General features: G+C 35.9%; 1 protein-coding gene across 1 annotated transcript in view; it reads right to left on the reverse strand.

Moving 5' to 3' along the window:
- Positions 1–19,170, reverse strand: part of TTC17 (tetratricopeptide repeat domain 17) — a 126,543-nt gene that overhangs the window by 87,218 nt on the left and 20,155 nt on the right. The window contains exons 2-9 of the mRNA XM_039226773.1: positions 14,193–14,282; positions 6,671–6,840; positions 5,900–6,011; positions 5,537–5,668; positions 3,258–3,367; positions 2,509–2,653; positions 1,891–2,030; positions 188–348 (exon numbers count right to left, since the gene is read on the reverse strand). Coding sequence (XP_039082704.1) covers positions 188–348; positions 1,891–2,030; positions 2,509–2,653; positions 3,258–3,367; positions 5,537–5,668; positions 5,900–6,011; positions 6,671–6,840; positions 14,193–14,282 — 1,060 coding nt within the window. The remainder of the gene's footprint in view (positions 1–187; positions 349–1,890; positions 2,031–2,508; positions 2,654–3,257; positions 3,368–5,536; positions 5,669–5,899; positions 6,012–6,670; positions 6,841–14,192; positions 14,283–19,170) is intronic.

Consider the following 19,170-nt stretch of genomic DNA (forward strand, 5'->3'; position numbering starts at 1 on the left):
AAGCTAGAGACCAAACCAGCTCCCCAGGCCTGCTGGTATACCCACTATGATGACTCAATTTTAAGACTGAGGGAAGTCATAAAGCACAACTTTATACTACGTTCAGGCTACACAAAAGTTATGAACGCAGAACATGCTAGAAGTGAACTTTCTAACCTGTCTTCAATTATTTGGAATCAATACTTACCTAATTGTGCCTCTTTTGCCATTTGTGTCTCATGGATGATATTTCTTAAGATTTGCTCCTCCTGAATCAGCTTATGTTTTTCTAAGATCTCCTGCTGTCTCAGGTAGTGGTCATGCTGTTTTTGGTATTCTTTCAACTCATTCAGTGTTCTCTGGAGGGATCTTAACATTTTTTAACACCAGGAAAAAGTTATAGAGCTTTAAAACTAAATTTAAATTTAAACCCACTTACTGAATAGATTTTATGGTCATCATCAATAATTGCTATTTTTTTTTTTTTTTTTTGCTTAAAGTTTTTTTTTCCTTTTAACTTACAACCAGTGTAACCAGTTAAAATATAATGGGGTAAAAATAAATCTGTCATTCTGTTAAACCTTGGGGGTTAAAAGATGGCTGTAAAATTCTTCCCTTGAATATAACTATCCCGAAATTAAATGGTATGTTGGGACAATTCAGGTACCCAAAAGATCTATGACAATATACTACAAAATTTAACATCTCAACTACTACTTGCCTCCACAAAGCCTGTGTTATTTCCACTGACATTCAAAGCCTTTTTTTTTTAAATTATAGTTTATTGTCAAGTTGGTTTCCATATAACACCCAGTGCTCATCCCATCAAGTGCCCTCCTCCATGCCCATCACCCATTTTCAAAGCTTCCTTTTCATCTTTTTTGATTCTGCATGAAGACAAGGTTAAGAGAAAGGGCCATCAGCACCTAGCCCTTGAACTCTACTTCCTTGGGTTAGTGGATTTTGGGAAAAACCACAGAAGCCTGGCTTAGAAAGAAATATTTTCTACTACTTGGTATCAATAAATCAGCTGCCTGATTATATTTATTCATAAAAACCTTTCTACCTATTATACTGTAACATATGGAGATTTAGGAGCTATACGGACTGTGTAAGAGAGAACCAATTCACTCAGCCGGGACAAGTTCTGAACAGGTATAACAGAAGTCCAAGTGTAAACAAGTAAGCAGTCATTCCTTCCTTTTCACCACACTTTGCTTTAAATTGACTAGAAAACAACCAAATACAGTAGTTTAAGGTGTTCCAGTTCTCCATTTAATTCTCTGATAATCAAAGTAGCCTCAATGTTCTCTTTTCTAAGAGAAGAATGATTCACTTTGAGTTATGTGAAGTTTCCTAACTGGCCCTACTATTTATGGAACTGAATACCTTTTTTAAATTAAGTATACTGCAAGGACCAGCTACAATAGAATTTCATTACTGTACAATTTATAGAAATCTGATTAAAATATGGGCCAAATAATGTTTCTCGACATCACTTAACTAACTTAACAATAATCCAACAGGGAAGCTAAAGGGGAGAACGATCAAATACAGCATATGCAAGTGATTTTACTGACAATGCATTCGATGGAAATGAAAACATAATAGAGTTACTGAGCATTTGGGAGGAACTCAATTCATCTGACTTCATAAAAGCAATTGATGGTCAAAAGTGTATGGATCTAAATGACAAATTTACTGTAAAGATTCTCTAGTTCCTAGAATTCATGCCATTAAAGATTCCTCTACAAAACCTCTGAATTGTGCTGAGCTTCCTATACCTGAAGGAAAGGGACAGGACTAACAGTAATGAAGAGGTTTTTCTTAATTCTAATGAACAAATTAACACTGACATCACCCTACACAGGTCTAACTTAGGGCTTCAGGGAGACAGTCTCTTCCAATTACCTATGTTGAGCTTCCAATTTCTGCTCGAGTTTTTGCTGACACAGGACAGCATGCTTCCTCTTTATAGCTTGCTCAAACCCAGGTTTGGCTTGCAGAGCATGGTCATAACAGAGCACTGAGTGGTTATACTCCCCCAGCATCTGAAGAGACAAACACACACACACATACACACACACACACACACACACACACACACACGAGGAAAAATGTTAGCTACCGCCTGGCTGCATCTGTCCAAATCTCCTAATGATTTATGAGCTCACACTTATATCTTCTACAGTGACCGTTATTTTTGATCAATGACCAAATCTACAACATAAGATACGCTATAAGATCACTTAACTAGAAAGTATAATTATCTTAAGAGGTATACTCGGCAGGAATTTAATATTCCAATCAATTTAGTTATTTTTCTTTTTTGTCCAGGGGCTAAGACAATTATGATACATTATTGTGTTGAGGTTTTTTCCCCCCTAATTTCTTCATTTCCATGTCCTTTTCCTTGTTCAGACCAAAAGAGGAAGGAAAAAGGTAATTTTTAATTGAAAATAAATTTTTTAAAAAAGAAAAGAAAATAGCAACTGGTTTGGCTTATGAAAAGAAAAACGTTGTATTTACTGCGTATATATTTCCCAAAGTGTAATAGCTGGTGAAGAAGTCACTGTCATCCAGAGCTGCGTGGACCACAACAGCAGCATCTGCAGAGAAGTGAGCTCTGTGCAGAACATTTGCCAGGTTGACCAGGGCAATGTCTTTATTGTGCCTAAAAGAGAAGGACAGGTGTAATAAAATGTCAGGAAAGAAGCATGTGCTCCATGATTATGTATAAGTATTTGACAAGGGAAAATTACATTTGAAGTTATTGAACTTAACTTTGAGTATACTAATAGATGGAGAAAATAATTTAAGAAAATTATACTGTTTCATCTTTACATAACTGATGGTGCTTATTCAATCTGATAGCTCCAAATTTTGCCACAAAAATAAGGTCTGGCAGACATTTTATAATTTTAAAATATATTTAGGGCTTACTATTTGCTTTGAGAAAAATGTAATTTATGCTAATTCCCCCAGACAGGGTCCTTATATTCAAGTCTCAAGTGAATCAGAGGGGGTCTGCATAATATATTTTTTCCTTAATGGAAATCAGAAGAATATTCTTGAACTTTGAACAAAGAATATATTGAACTGTGAACTCTTTGACATTGGTCTTTTTTTTTGGTGATGGGAATGAATTTTTTAAACATAGACAGACAAGAGTCTAAGTATAAAAGAATGCTTCTTCATATTGTTTCCCTATGCATTGTTTCTGTAACAGTCCTGAGTTATGTGGAGACTCAGGCAGTCCAAAAAGGGAAAAACCTTACCTGGAAGAGAAGTGAAGTGCTCGCATGGCACATTCCACTACCTGATATGGCTCATTCTTTATTCTCCAGTAAAATGAAGCCATGTTATACAGTACCCATGAGGAAGAATTCTAGAGATTAAACAAATAAAATGACAATCAAACGCAACTCAACATACTTTCTTCGATTGAGAATGTTCAAAATGAGCATCTTTCCTATTCTGTCTCTTCTGAAACTTCAGATGAAGACATTACAGCAGTCATAAAGCAGGGGACGAAGGACAAATAAACTACACCTGCCCAAAGAGCCTCCTGATCATCAGCTGAGCAAAATGCATTAAGGTGTCATCTCCACAGAGAGACTATTCAGTTCCAAGCTACTGCTCCAAGGGGTGAATCATGCTGAAAGCCCACAGAGTGGTCACAATTTATTGGTTCCTATTTCAGGATTTCAGAAGTCAGGACCTAACCTACTTAGAGATGCCAGTTGTTGTGGAAACTAATTTGACAATAAACTATTAGAAAAAAAAAAAAAAGAAAAAAAAAAAAAAAAAAAAAAAAAAAAAAAAAAAAAAAAAAAAAGAAAAAAAAAAAGAAATGCCAGTTGTTCTAACATGAAATTCCTGAAATTAACAAAGTTTCCTATTTAATATCTGCATGAAGGTACATATGTAAGCAAATGACAGGCTTATGTTTTCGTAAAAGATGAAAAATTTTTAAGATTTTTTATTTTCAAGTAACGTCTACACCTAATGTGGGGTTCGAACCCCACAATCCCAAGATCAAGAGTCATACATTTTACCCACTGAGCCAGCTACGTGCCCCTTTTATTTGTTCTTCTGCCATGTGTGTTCACAATCTAAAGCAAACCAATAGTGCTAAAAATTATGTCTTCAGTAAAGAGTGGATTATTTAGTGAACTTGAACAAATTCAGGTAGGTTTGCTTCTTTTGTGGCTTAGATTTTCATCTCATAACATACCCTAAATCTTAACCACATAGAGGTCAAAATACTGAACTGGACCATAACAAAAAACTCAGTGTAAATAAGTTTAAGCCCATGTAGAGAAATTTCAAACTCAGCACTGCAAGAACAGTCAAATTAAGTTTTTTAAAAAGGCATTAAGTTTTTTAAAAAAGTTTAAGATAAACTGAGAAAAATACATGTGACACCCATTGATTAATATCTTTAATATGTAAAGAGCTCCTAAAAAATCTAAAAAGAAAGACAAAAACACAAGAGAACGTGGGCCAAAAACATTAACAGATAATTCAGAAATAGGAAACAATGGCTAATTATCAAAGAATAGAAATAAAAGAGATTCAAATTTTCCTTTTATAAATTGGCACAGATTAAAGAGTATGCCAACACTCACTGTTGGCTACACTGTATATTAACTGCAGAAAAGTTAAGTGACTACAGCATTTCTGGGGGACAGTGTGACGACATTTATGTAAAAGACCTTAAATAAATGATTAAACTTTGATGCTCAGAATTCCACTATTAAAAATTTATTTTATGAAAATAACTGTTTTAACTATAAAGATGTATAAAAATAAAGGTCCAGAACACCATTATAAAACAGTAATTAACTGAGTTTACCCCCCTCTTTTATATTTTTAGAAAGTCTGAATTTTTTTACAAGGACAAATTGTTTTCTTTTAAAAATAGTTATTAAAAATATAGTTATTTTTGGGGTGCCTGGGTGGCTCAGTCGGCTAAGCACTCGACTTCATGGCTCAAGTCATGATATCACGGCTCATGAGTTAGAGCCCTGGATCTGGCTCTGTGCTGACAGCTCAGAGCCTGGAGCCTTTTTCAGATTCTGGGTCTCCATCTCTCTGCCCCTAAGCCACTGGCTCTCTAACTTGTCTCTCTCACTCTCTCTCTCAAAAGTAATTACACATTAAAAACAATTTTTTAAAAAAGTAGTTATTTTGAGGGCACTTGGGTGGCTTAGTCTCTCTTCCCCTTCCCCGCAGGCGTGCATACGTTCTCACTCTCAAAATAAGTAAAAAATAATCTTAAATCTTAATTAAAATAAAAATAATCTTAATGACAATAAGCAATCATTTAATAATTTATATTATTAAACTATTAATATTATTAAATAAAAATATATGCAGATAAATTACTAAACTATTAAAATAGTAATAATTATTACTTAATAAAATAATCTTTAAAAAATCTTAGAATAAAAGAACCACTTTCTAAAGACAAACGATCTAGATAGGTTATTTTCTAAAGAAAAAAAGACCTTCTATGCATAGCCTCCAGCTCTCTCAGTCACTGAGGACTTACCTTCTGCAGGCCTTCATGGATGAGGTGGCCTATGTCATCTATACTTCTTCCCAGTCGTTTAGATAAATATGTGAAGATTGGATCTTCTTTAGGTAATAGAGGTGCAGAAAGATTAACTCTTTCTTGTACACCCTGAAGAAGAAAAAATTGAAAAAGACAAAACAGAAAAAGGAGATCATAAGACAAAAGCTCACAAATAACTCAGTGTATTATAGCATTTATTAAAGGCATTTTAAGAAATAGGGGATGTTCACAAAATTATAAAGCTGTTTGGAAGAGAAGAAGTAAAAAGAATATTTACAAGTAAGAGAGTAAGTTACAGAAAAAAATGTAGAAAACAAGATCCCAAATCTCTCTACTTACTCGCAGGTGCTGAAAAGCATGTATACTATATGGAAGTTCTAGAATTTTGGTACAATCAGGTTGCTCAGGGTCTGGAGGGACAGGAGATTCTGTGTCTATATAATCTTCAGGGCTAAAATGAAGAAGCCGGGAGCAATGAATGAATGAATGAATGAATGAATGAAAGATGAAAAAATGTCTGATTTTCCCCCAATGGAATCATTCTCATAGCATCCCAACTTTACAACCAGTATGAGTCAGCAGTCAGACTTTTTCACCCTATGACTGCTGGAGTCCATATTTTGGGAGTTCAACTTAAAGGAGATAAATCAAGAGTTAGAAAATAGTAGGTATAACAAAGAATGTTAAAATCACGGGACTTTTTAAAAGCTTTTAAAAATTCTTTCTAGAAATATTAAACCATTTTACATTTCTGTTGATGGCCTCTCTACATTTTTACCAGTTACTGATTTTTAAATATATTTTCCAATTTGATAGGTGAAAACAATTTAAATGTTTTAATTTGTACTTCTTTGATCAGAACTGAGAGATATGTTTTACACATGTTTATCAGCCATTTGTATTTCTTTTACTATAAGTTGTTCAATCTTCTGTGGGATTCAATATTTTAAATCAGTCTTTAAGAATTCTACACGTGATGTATCTTGAAATTTCAAATTTCAATAAACTCATTTGTGATCGAAGGTTATTCTCATTAGATAATTCATTGATTTGAGAAAGTTCTGTTCGGGAAAATGTTACTTTTATTTTTGGAAAGAGAATTTCTTTTACCTGATGTCTTTGCTTTCCAAAGTTATGTATGTGCCATCATAGAGATCCAGGTCTCCTAAGGGCACCTTGGCTTTGATGCAGTCTGGATCTTCTTTATTATGTCTCTGTTCCAGTCCTGTATCTCTGTCCTCATTCTCTTCTATGTGAATTTTTTGAGCAACTAATTGCTTCTGTTGAGAAGATAGTAAGAACATAATGGATTTTTGTTGGGAGCAGTTTCTGAACTCATAGGTTGAGGAAACTCCTTATGAGGTTAAGGTAAGTTGCACGGACTCTTGCCGTCAGATGGTGACCCCGATATCCACCCACACCCAGTTATTTCGGCTTGAGTACCAACCCGCAAGTCACCTTGTTAATTGATATTAGGAGTGACTCATTCTGGCTTTGATATGCTGATTGTACTTTTTGAAGGAACTTACTAAAATAACTTCTTCTTTTGTGGTTATGGGAACAACATTGCTTACCTGAAAGACCTTTTTTTCTTAATACTTCCTATTAAGTGATGAGCCTAACTTTTGCCATTACTATACCTTTGCCACGTCTGGGCTGTTCCCCATACTTCTACATATCAATGTTCTGGAGAACCTTTACTGATCAAGGGATTTACCATCAGAATGCCACTCCTGTGCCGTCCCCCAAACACTAAATCATAAAATAAAGTTGAGTCTCAGACAGTGCAGGGAGGCCCGGCTGGTGACCAGAAAGAATCTTGGGCCTCTCTCATCACTCCCTCGCTGACACCGTCCATCCTTCAGGGACCCCTGGACCCAGCCGGAGCGGGACTCCGAGAGATTTTTTTATTATTTCAATCTAGATACCACGTAAGAGAATGGAGAATTTAATGTGCTGAAGTCAGAATCCTCTATGAAGACAAGGATTCTGAGCACAATAGTACCCCCTTATCTGCAAGAGTATGTCCTAAGACTCCCAGTGGGTGCCTCAAACTGTGGACAGTACCAACCCAATATATGTTTTTTCCTGTACATATATACCTATAATAAAGTTTAATTTATAAATTAAGCCCAGGAAGAGATTAACGATAACTAATAATAAAATACAATAATTCTAACAATACACTATGATAAAAGTTATGTGACTGTGGTCTCTCAAAATATCTGCTTGCAGTGTATTCATCCTTGTGATACTGTGAGGTAATAAAATGCCTACATGGTAAGATGAAGTAAGGTGAACGACGTAGGCATTTTGACAAAGTGTCAGACTATTAGCGACCTTCTGACAATAGGTCAGAAAGAGGATCATCTGCTTCTGGACCACAGGTGACCCGCAGGTAACTGAAACCACAGAAAGTAAAATTGTGGATAAAGGGGGATTAATTAGTTGACAACCTAAATAAGCTTCTCCAAACAGGTGTCGATACACAGAAAGTAACAGAAAATAACATTTACATTAATGGCACTGGAATATCTTCATAATATGATCTCTGACTACCTATGAAACTGCATCTCTTGGGGTGCTGGCTGGCTTAGTTGGTAGAGCATGCAACTCTTGATCTCAGGGTTGGGAGTTCAAGCCCCACACTGGGTGTGAAGCCAACTTTATAAAAATAAAATTAAAAAATTAACTGCATCTATCAATTTAACTTCCCTGGCACAGAATGGCTCAGCAATTAAAACTACCTTGAACTGCCCAAACACATCATATTTCAGATCTTCAGGATATCTAGCATGTTCATACTGCCACCTGGAATAACTTCCCCTAATGCCCTATTCTCCAGGTGAAGTCCTGCTACTCACAATTTTTTTCTGAAACATACAGAGGAATTACATAAAACCCATGTTTTCACCACCCACATCGATCATATAGCATTTGCCATACTCACTTCAGATTTTTTAAAAGGGAAAAAAAGTAGTTGAAACCCCTCTTTATTTCTTCAAAATTCCTCTCTCTCACCACTGTCCTGAATTTGTTTGATATATCATTTCTGTGTCTTTATAAAATATTACTATTTATCCTTATTCTCTTAAAATATTACTTTATATACATATATATGCTCCAAATCAACATATAGCATTGCTTTGCAAGTTTGAAACTTTTATATAAATATCATCTCAATATAAATATAAATAAAAAATCATCTAAATATATCATTCTAAAAATTATTTTTTAACTTTATGTTTTTAGGATTTATGTACAATCAGTACAGTTTTAAACTCTTCAATTAAACAGATGTATAAAAATGTATTTGCCTATTTTTCTGTAAACGACATTGCTTCTTCTTTATCTTATTGCTATTAAAAATGCTGTGATCTAAGTTTCCTTGTATGCATGTGTAAAAGTTCCAGCAGGGGTAAAAATATGGGATGCAGGGGTCATATGAAATGCACATTTTCAGTTTTATTTAGACACTGCCAATCTGCTTTTCAAAGTTATTATAACCATTAGAATTCTATCAACAGGTTATGGTAATACCCATAATATTGCCACAAACTTACCAACAGCACACTTGCTAATTTATGTCAATTTGATGGTATGAACTGGAGTAGACTGTATTACTACTAATGAACTTGCAGCACCTCCTCACAAAGGACTCTACATCACTGTTCTGCTGGACTCATATGTGGCCAGTATGACTTATTTTGACAAATGTAACATGAGAAGTGCCATTAAACCTTACGGAGGGAAGCATCTTTACAGCCGGTATATGTTCTTTTCCCTCAGGTACTGAGAACAGAAATATTCTAGACAGTAGCTGTTGTATCAGCTTGAGTTCTGGCTTTTGGACCAGAGTCACATTTAATACGATCTTATTGCTTTAAACCATTAAGATTACTAGGATGTTACTAAATGATCTGTTTCCACTTACACCATCCCTCCCCACTCTTTTCTGGTAGGTAAACTGTACTGTACTTCCCTATGACTTCAAGCTTGGCCATGTGACTTGATCTGGACAATGGAATGTGAGTAGAAATTCTTTTTTTTTTTTTTAAGTTTATTTTATATTAAGAGAGAGAGAGCATGAGTGAGGGAGGGGCAGAGAGAGAGGGAGAGAATCTCAAGCAGGTTTTGCGCTGTCAGAGCACAGCCCAATGTGGGGCTCAGATCATGAAATGAGCTGAAATCAAGAGTTAGACACTCAACTGACTAAGCCATCAGGCACCCCGGAATGATGTCATTTCTAGGTAGAAATATTAAATGGGCTTGTATATTTGGTTATTCTTCCTTGAGCCTCCACCTTCCTCCATGAAATAGCACTGAGATTTTTGGGACTGTTTGTTGTCAGTGCAAAAGTTGACATACACTGTAAAATGCAGACTATCTTAACTAATGCAATCATTAATGTAATTAAGCCTATTTTCATATATTTATGAGATATTTTGTGGCTTGACTGTCTGAGTTGGCCTATTTTTTTTCCCTAGTGCTTTTTCACTGATTTGTAGAAATTTGTGAAGAGTGATTGTGTAAACTCATTCTTCAGTTATATGGTGCAAATATCTTCTCCCAGCTTATAACTTACGTTTTAATTTTGTTCATGGTGTCACTTGCTAGAGAGAAGCTTTTAATTTTAAGATGGTCCAAGCTATCAATTAGTTTTCTTAACTATGATTTCTGTTATTTAAGGAGCCCTTCTCTATCCCAATGTCATAAATATATTAATATATACTTATTTTTAAGTTTTAAAGCTTTACTTTTTCATATTTAGTGCTACTGTCTGAATGTTTGTGTCCTTCCTACCCTTAAAATTTAATATGTTGAAATCATAATCCCTGAAAATGATAGAGGTAGGATGTGGAGTGCTTCGCTTAGGTCATGACGATGGGGTCCATGGAAAATGGAATTTTGCACTGAACAGTATGTGGTAGCAAAACCTGATGAAAAGCCATTTTTGTCTTTATCCTCTTAGTATGAATATTCACACATTTCACTAAAGAAATATTATTGTCTTTGAATATGGAATTTGGGATCAGAATCTGCTGGCAGTACAATGTAAGACAAAATATCTGTACCCATAACAGTTGTAAATGAAAAAAAAAAAGGTAAAAGGCTGTATTCTAACTATATATATAACCCCAGTGATTTCAGATGAGGGACTGTGAATTTGTATAAATACTGCCATTACAGCATTCTTCTACTTAGTATTTCCATAGTGAATATTTTTTCCATCCATTTATAACACTGGCTTTGTGTTAGGTGTTACTTCTTGTATGTACCATACAGCTGGACTGAGTAAGAAATCCAATCTGACAGACTGAGTTTTAATCAGCAAGTTTAATCTGATACATATACTATGATTGCTGACCTATCGGAATTCATTTTAACCTTTGTATTTTGGAATTTCTGTTAATCTTTTTCTTTTTTCTTTTTTTTTAATTATTCAAGTGTAGCTGACACAAAATGTTCTATTAGTTTCAGGTACGTTTATCATTCTTTTTCTTTGCTGCTGTTTCCTCTTTTCCTGCCTGTCATGTGCTTGTCAATACTTTCTATATTCCCTCCTCTCTCTTTTTGTATTTTCCCTTAACTTGCAGGTTTGGAAACTACAGATTGCAGTCCCATTATTTTAGTGCTTGCCCTTATTTTTGGTTAAGTTTTTCATTGGTAAATATTTTAGCATGTTTCTGAAAGATACTCTTTAGAAAAATAAAAAACCATAACACCATGATCACATGTAAAAAAATAGTAATTCCTGAATATCAAAATATCTAGTCTGTGCTCAAATTTCCAATTATTTCTTCCCTCTTAAAAATACAGTTTTTTGGGTGCCTGGGTAGCTCAGTCAGTTGAGTGTCTGACTCTTGATTTTGGCTCAGGTCATGATACCAATGTTGTGGGATCGAGCCCTATATCCTGCATCATGTTGGGCGTGGAACCTGCTTAAGATTCTCTTTCTCTCTCCCTCTGCCGTTCCCTTGCTCCTGCTGTCTCTCTGAAAAACAACCAAAAAAACCCCACAAAAAACAAAAAACAAACTGACCAAAAACCCTCTTAAAAATAAAGGAGAGGGGCCTTGGTGGCTCAGTGGGTTAAGCATCCAACTCCTGGTTTCAGCTCAGGTCATGATCCTGGGGTCGTGGGTTTGAGCCCTGCTTTGAGCTCTGTGCTGGGTGTGGAGCCTGCTTAAGATTCTCTCTCCCCGCCCCCTCCACTCTGCCCCTTGCCCCATCATGCTCTCTCTCTCTCTCAAAAAAAAAAGAAAGAACTTTAAAGAAATACAAATAAAGAGACAGTCTGTTTGAAACAAAATCCAATTGAGATCCACAAACTAAAATGATTGATTTGTGTATAAGTCTGTTAATCTACTGGTAATTCCTCTAGTCCCCCTCCCCAACTTTTTAAATCTTTCTAATTTGTTTAAAAAGTTGGGTCGTTTGTCCTGCGAAGTTTGCCACTTGATAGGATTTTACTGACTGCATCTCCTAGGTTCATTAACCATGTCCCTTACTTTGTCTTGTATATTTCCTAAATATTGATAGCAGGATCCAGGGGTTCTTAACTTTTCTGTGTCATAGACTTCTTCAGCAGTCTGATGAAACCTGCAGACCCCTTCTCAGAAAGATCTTTTAAATACATAAAATAAAATATACAGAATCACAAAGGAAACCTATTATACTGAAAACAAATGACACTGGAAACACAGTGGTTTGATTAGATTCATATTTCCTTTGGCAAGACTACTTGAAAGGTAGCAAGGCTCTTACACTTTTAGTATGTTTGCCCGTAAATTTTCCAACAGGATTTTAACTGTTACTTTCACCTTCTCATAAACATGACAGAAGAGTCTAACAAGCTTTAATTAATCACTGAACATACCTCGACCCAACCACATATTAATTTAATGTAGTTTTACCTTTCAAAGCACAAATAAATAAATAAAGTTAGCAACTTCTTCATTAGTATTTTTACTCATCATTTTATATCCTACGCATGTCTTCTGGGTTTACTTTTTGCAGAGGTACATCTTTAATTTTCTTTAAAGTGAGAGTCTGTGGTAAGTAAACTGTCTTTGTATTGTCAGAAAACATCTTTGCTTTGCCCTCATTCTTTTTTTTTTTTTTTAATTTTTTTAATGTTTTATTTTATTTCTGAGAGAGAGAGAGAGAGAGACAGCATGAACAGGAGAGGGTCAGAGAGAGAGGGAGACACAGAATTTGAAGCAGGCTCCAGGCTCTGAGCTAGTCGTCAGCACAGAGTCCAATGCAGGGCTCGAACCCACGAACCTTGAGATCATGACCTGAGCCGAAGTAGGACGCCCAACCAACTGAGCCACTCAGGTGCCCCGCCCTTACTCTTGAATGATGCTTTAAAAGACTATACAATTCTAGTTTGACTGGTTTTCCCTTTGCACTTTGAGGCTATTCCTTCACTGTCTTCTGGCACCTTAAGAAGTTCATCTGGTTGTCACTACTTTGTAGAAAAATGGTATTCTTTAGTGTCATGGTTTTAATTCTATGTTTCAGTGAATAACAAATTTATATCTCCAGTCTCCACCTTTATCCCAGAGTCCCCACTACCTTAATCAAAAACTGATGGAGTCAATATTTTTCATTTTTGTTTTCATTGACATGATGAATGGCATTTTTCCCCTTCACATACTCTAATTTAAGTCTCCTTCTCTTTATATCATACTGCCTCTTAAAAAAAGAATGGCAATAAACATACACAATGTGGATACGCATTTGAAAATAAAAACTATTTTCTGCACCACTGCATTTTTTGAACACTGTGTTTAAAAAAAAATATAAAGCTTCCAAGCATGAAGCTGTATAAATATTCCTATTGTCTTATTCCTAGCTTTTCAAATAACTAATATTGTGTGTTATTAAGCAAAATCAGTTTATGGAAATCATATGATAGGAACAAAAAGGTCAGATTTTATTAGCACCAATAGGTTTCAAGCTTTCAAGGTGCAAAGTGATTAATGCTTTCACCTCATCAGAAGAACACACAGTAACAAGACTCTAGTTTTCCCTACTTAGAAATTAATAAAAATTACATTTTTATGGATTATTGAAATCATTTTTCCTTTTTGTATTTTACCTAAACTCTCCTTCTAAGCATATGCACAGAGACTGTTCCTTTTCATACTTGACGGAAAAACTTATACATGGAAACCCTGTTCAAGGATATAATGAGTCAAGGATCCAGCAAAACCTGAATTAGTCTGTTTCTAAAATTGCTCAAATTGCTCAAATGTCCTCTAATTAGACGCTGTTTTTTAAAACATGACTTAAAAGTAATATATTCAGGGTGCCTGGGTGGCTCAGGTGGTTAAGCATCAGACTGGACTTCAGCTCAGATCATGAGCTGACAGCTCAGAGCCTGGAGCCTGCTCCGAATTCTATGTGTCTGTGTCTCTCTCTGCCCCTCCCCAGCTCATGCTCTTTCTCTCTTTCTCTATGTCTCAAAAATAAATAAAACATTAAAAAAAAAATGAAATTTATTCCTATAAAACTGAGAAGAACTGAGCTTTAAGAAATAATGTGCTCTCATTTTTCTTTGACTACAACAGCTCTCTGTGAAATACAACAAGTTTAAGCTGCATATTACATGCCCATTGCCTCACCTCCAATTCTTTGAGGTAGTTAACTGTTGTTTCTTGTCTCATTAATATGACTAAGTCATGGGGATGCTTCAAGTTCATTGGCGAGTCCACCTGCAAGTAAGCAAACGATAAATAAAGCTCAGATTTCATTAACATTTGTTTGGATTCATATAAAGTTTCCTTTAATATGCTTTAAATTACTGTTCACCTACCATTATAATCAGTATTAGGTGCTTATTAAAACTCAAGGGCTATTTCAAAAGTGATTGCACATAAATTTCAGCAAAGGGAATGTCATGTTCAATAGCCCTTGAATTCCAACTTGAAAGAGTAAGCTTTTGAAGTCAATATTCTAATTTGGTCAGTCATAGAAGAAATATACAAGAAGTATTTGGCAATATGTGATAAAGTAAATTCCTTAAAAGATAATTCACACTTATAACAATAAAAAAGGAATTGTATTTACAGAACATTCCCTATCTGAACAGGTTTGGAGTGATAAAAGGAAAACAATAAAAGCACCTATTTTTGAAGGTTATTTGTAGAAGCCATAAATCAAAGCTAATATAAAATAATCTTGAGATTTATTATTTATAGCTCACGTTTTCTGGATCATAAACAAGTAACTATGCCGTTGAAGATGTAGGAAAAATGAACCCTCATCTACTAAAAGGAGACTTATAAATTTATTGTTGTATGGAGGGTCATTTGACAACATGTACCAAAATGTTACAAGTGCCTATCTTTTGATCTGGCAATATTAACTCTAGGAAAACTATCCTACAGATATTGTTAAAAAAGTAAATAAAAATATAACAAGGATAAAACACACACACACACACACACACACACACACACACACACACACAAAGAAGCTCATTACATCACTTTCAGCAGCCCCCAAAAATCAGACACAACCTAAGCCCACCAATAAGGGAACGGGGAAATCCACGGTCTACAATGGATACAGAAAGACTAGACACACTGTCACGAGAGGATGTTCACAATGTATAATAAACTAAAAATAGAGAATAATACGTATACTATATTTTTGTTTATGAAATTACATATATATTTTTTCATAGATGTAGATGTAGACATGTCTCTATACGCACAAAACCAAGTAAGTTTATAGTGGTTTCTCTTTGGAAGTGGGATTAAGAAGAGAGGCACACTCATGTCTTTTGCTTTATTTATACCTGTATATTTTATTTTATTTTATTTTTTATTTTTTTATTTTTATTTATTTCTAGGAGAGAGAGAGAGAGAGAGAGAGAGCGTGAGCAGGGGAGGGTCAGAGAGAGAGGGAGATACAGACTCTGAAATAGGCTCCAGGCTCTGAGCTGGCAGTCAGCACAGAGCCCGACACGGGGCTCGAAACCACGAACCATGAGATCATGACCTAAGCGAAAGTCGGACGCTTAACCGACTAAGCCACCCAGGTGCCCCATACCTGTATATTTTAAAACTTCATCACATAACATATATTTATAATAAAGAAAACACACACACACACAGTTTGAATTTGAGAAAAATCTGACATTGGTCTTGGTGTCTAAGGGATATGATGAAGTTCCTGCTATCACATGATACTAGACTGGAGTTGTCAAATTATATACCAGCTCATCAGAAACTTCCACTTTGAGGAAAAAAAACCCTATCTTTTTGTAATCTTTAATTGGTATCAGTTCAACTAATCGAATTTAGAGCTAGCTTTTTAAATGCAGAAGGTAGGCTTGCATAGATTTTGGTGACTACGAGGGCCTATTAAAAAAAGATTTTGGGGGCACCTGTGTGGCTCAGTTGGTTAAGTGTCCAACTCTTGATCTAATGGCTCATGAGATCGAGCCCCACATCCGGTTCTACACTGACAATGTGGAGCCTGCTTGAGATTCTCTCTCTCTCCTTCTCTTTCTGCACTCACCAACACACACACTCTCTCTCTCAAAGTAAATAAATAAACTTAAAAAAAGATTTTAAAAAGAAGGAATAAGAACATGAAATAGGGGTGCTTGAGTGGCTCAGTTGGTTAGGGTCTGACTCTTGATTTCAGTTCAGGTCATGACCTCACAGTTTTGTGGGATCGAGCCCCACACTGGGCTCTGCGCTGATCCTGTGGAGCCTGCTTGGGATCTTCAATCTCTCTCTTTCTCTCTGTCCTTCCCCTGCTTGTGATCTCTCTGTCTCTCTCAAAATAAATATGTAAACTTTACAAAATTTTAAAAAAGAACATGGAATAAAGTTGGATGCTTGCCTTAATAATATGCATTAAATTGGACAATGTTAAGGGACTACAGATAAAACTCATCAGCCCTTGCTCATTCTATCATTTCAGAGATGCCAGAGGAAAAAGAGATGCTAGCCCAGAATAACTTCCATTGTAATTATTTGGTCTGTATAATAATTATTATATCATTATGGATAATCTTCATTGCCATGCTTTTAAGAGGAGATCCCTTCACTGCTTCCCCTGGCCTTTCTACTTTATTGGAATTTGTATCAAAACTGCACTCTGAAATATAGTTGCAAATGACATATCAGATAAAGGGCTAGTATCCAATATCTTTAAGGAACTCATCAAACTCCACACCCGAAAAACAATCCAGTGAAGAAATGGGCAGAAAACATGAACAGACACTTCTCCAAAAAGGACATCCAGATGGCCAACAGACACATGAAACGATGCTCAGCGTCCCTCCTCATCAGGGAAACACAAATCAAAACCACAATGAGATACCACCTCACGTCGATCAGAGTAGCTAAAATGAGCAAATCAGAGGACTCTACATGCTGGCGAGGATGTGGAGAAATGGGCACCCTCCTTCACTGCTGGTGGGAATGTAAACTGGTGCAGCCCCTCTGAAAAACAGGGTGGAGTTTCCTCAAAAAATTAACACTAGAACTCCCCTATGACCCAGCAGTAGCACTGCTAGGAATTTACCCACGGGATACAGAAATGCTGATGCATAGGAGCACGTGGACCCCAATGTTCATAGCAGCACTCTCAACAACAGCTAAAACATGGAAAGAACCTAAGTGTCCATCAACTGATGAATGGATCAAGAAGATGTGGTTTATCTATACAATGGAATACTACATGGCAACGAGAAGGAATGAAATCTGGCCATGTGTAGCAACATGGATGGGCCTTGAAGGTGTTATGCTGAGTGAAATAAGTCAGGCAGAGAAGAGCATATACCATATGTTTGCACGTATAGGAGGATTAGGAGGAACTTAATGGAGGACCATGGGGGAGAAGAAGGGGAAATATAGTTGGGGAGAGGGAGGGAGGCAAACCATGAGAGACTCTTGAATGGTGAGAACAAACTGAGGACTGATGGATGTGGGGGGGAGGGGAGGATGGGCACGGAGGGGGGCACTTGTGGGGATGAGCACTGGGTGTTATATGGAAACCAACTTGACAATAAACTATTTAAGGAAAAAAACCCTGCACTCTGTACTTAAAAGGCACTAAAAATATAATAGCAAGGCCCATAGTACTTGACCACCTGAGCTGTAATCTCTATCAAACAATCAAAGCTAACAAAAGCCTGCAAGCAAAATTTTAGGTTTATCTCAGTAAGACATAGAAAATTTTGCTTCTCTTTAATAGTATTTGAACATATTCCCAACAGTCAAATGCATGTAGGGCAGGGAAAGCTACTATAATGGATTGAATATGGACTGACTTAACTCCAAGGCCTATCGATCTTTTTTTATGGCAATGCGATATATTATTTGACACATTACAGCACACCAAAATTTTTACATAAGAAAATGTAAAAGCTACAGCCAGTGGCCAGAGTGCAAAAGAGCTTTATATAAGGAGGCTAGAGAAAATCTGCTTACTTTGCTACTTCAAGAGGTAGCTATTTAGTACATGACTGTATAGGTATTTTTAAATGAGGTTTTTAGAAAAAGACCAAAAAACAAAACAAAAAAACAGGGGTAGGGGGAGGAATGCTGGAGTAAGATGTTCCTATTCCAAAATACCTAAGCAATCTGGTCACCTGGAGGTTCCTCTTTTGCAAGAGGAACAAAAGAATGAAGATTTACGCTGAAGAAATACTGAAAGCACAATCTTAGTTTCAGATTAAAAAGATGCTAGCTAATCAGGGCTTTATTTGAATAGCATGGGCTTGGCCAACATTACTTTGTAAGGAAGTACTTTTCCTTTCCTTTTAGTTTCATTAAGTTCAACAGATACAACAGCTAGAGGTGACAGATAAAATTATTTGCAGAAGGAAGGGAGCACACTGACAGCTGGGCTTCGCTTCTTGACATGGCAGCAAATGGCATGGCTCTTTGCCAGATAAGGGTTGGCTGCAGATTTATAGCCTGATATATATTTTTATTGAGGTAACTTTAAGTTCTTAAAATTTGAGACTTTATAATATCTTTGGCAAATGCTAATCAGCTTGAATTTCTCTCCTTTCGAACACCTCTCTTCCTCTGGTTACAAAAGAGAGTATGTTTGTAAAGGTACAACATCCAATCAGCCAATAAAGGTTTCTTAAGCCTCTATAAACCAGGCGACTATGTCAATATTGGAAGCCTATGTACTCCAATTTCATATACAATGTGAATGCCTTCAAAATCTTTAGCATTTAGAAGAGGCTGCTATCAGCCCAGGAGCGAAAGGTGACAGGAATTTGAGGGGTAGGTTAAAAAGGACATGATGCATACATAAGATCTCAAAGCACCTTGGGGCTCTTTCACAAGGGACAAGCAACCCTACAAAATTCCATTACTTCACAGCATAATAAATGATGCTTGTAATGACCTGAATCATAAAGAAAAAGGAATTATTTCTAAGTTTGTTTTACTGAAGATGGTAAAAAAAAAAAAAAAGGTCTGAAATATATTTTACAGCAGAGTTTATACTGCAAGGAAAAACTGACCAAGTATTTGAAAATTAGCTAAATGGACTTCTATTATATGGAATGATTCATTCTCTAAGAGTTCTCAATTCAATTTTATTTTCCTTTGACTACATTAT

This window comes from Hyaena hyaena, unplaced genomic scaffold (assembly GCF_003009895.1).
Source record: "Hyaena hyaena isolate Hyena2069 unplaced genomic scaffold, ASM300989v1 scaffold_23, whole genome shotgun sequence".
Classification (NCBI taxonomy): Eukaryota; Metazoa; Chordata; class Mammalia; order Carnivora; family Hyaenidae; genus Hyaena; species Hyaena hyaena.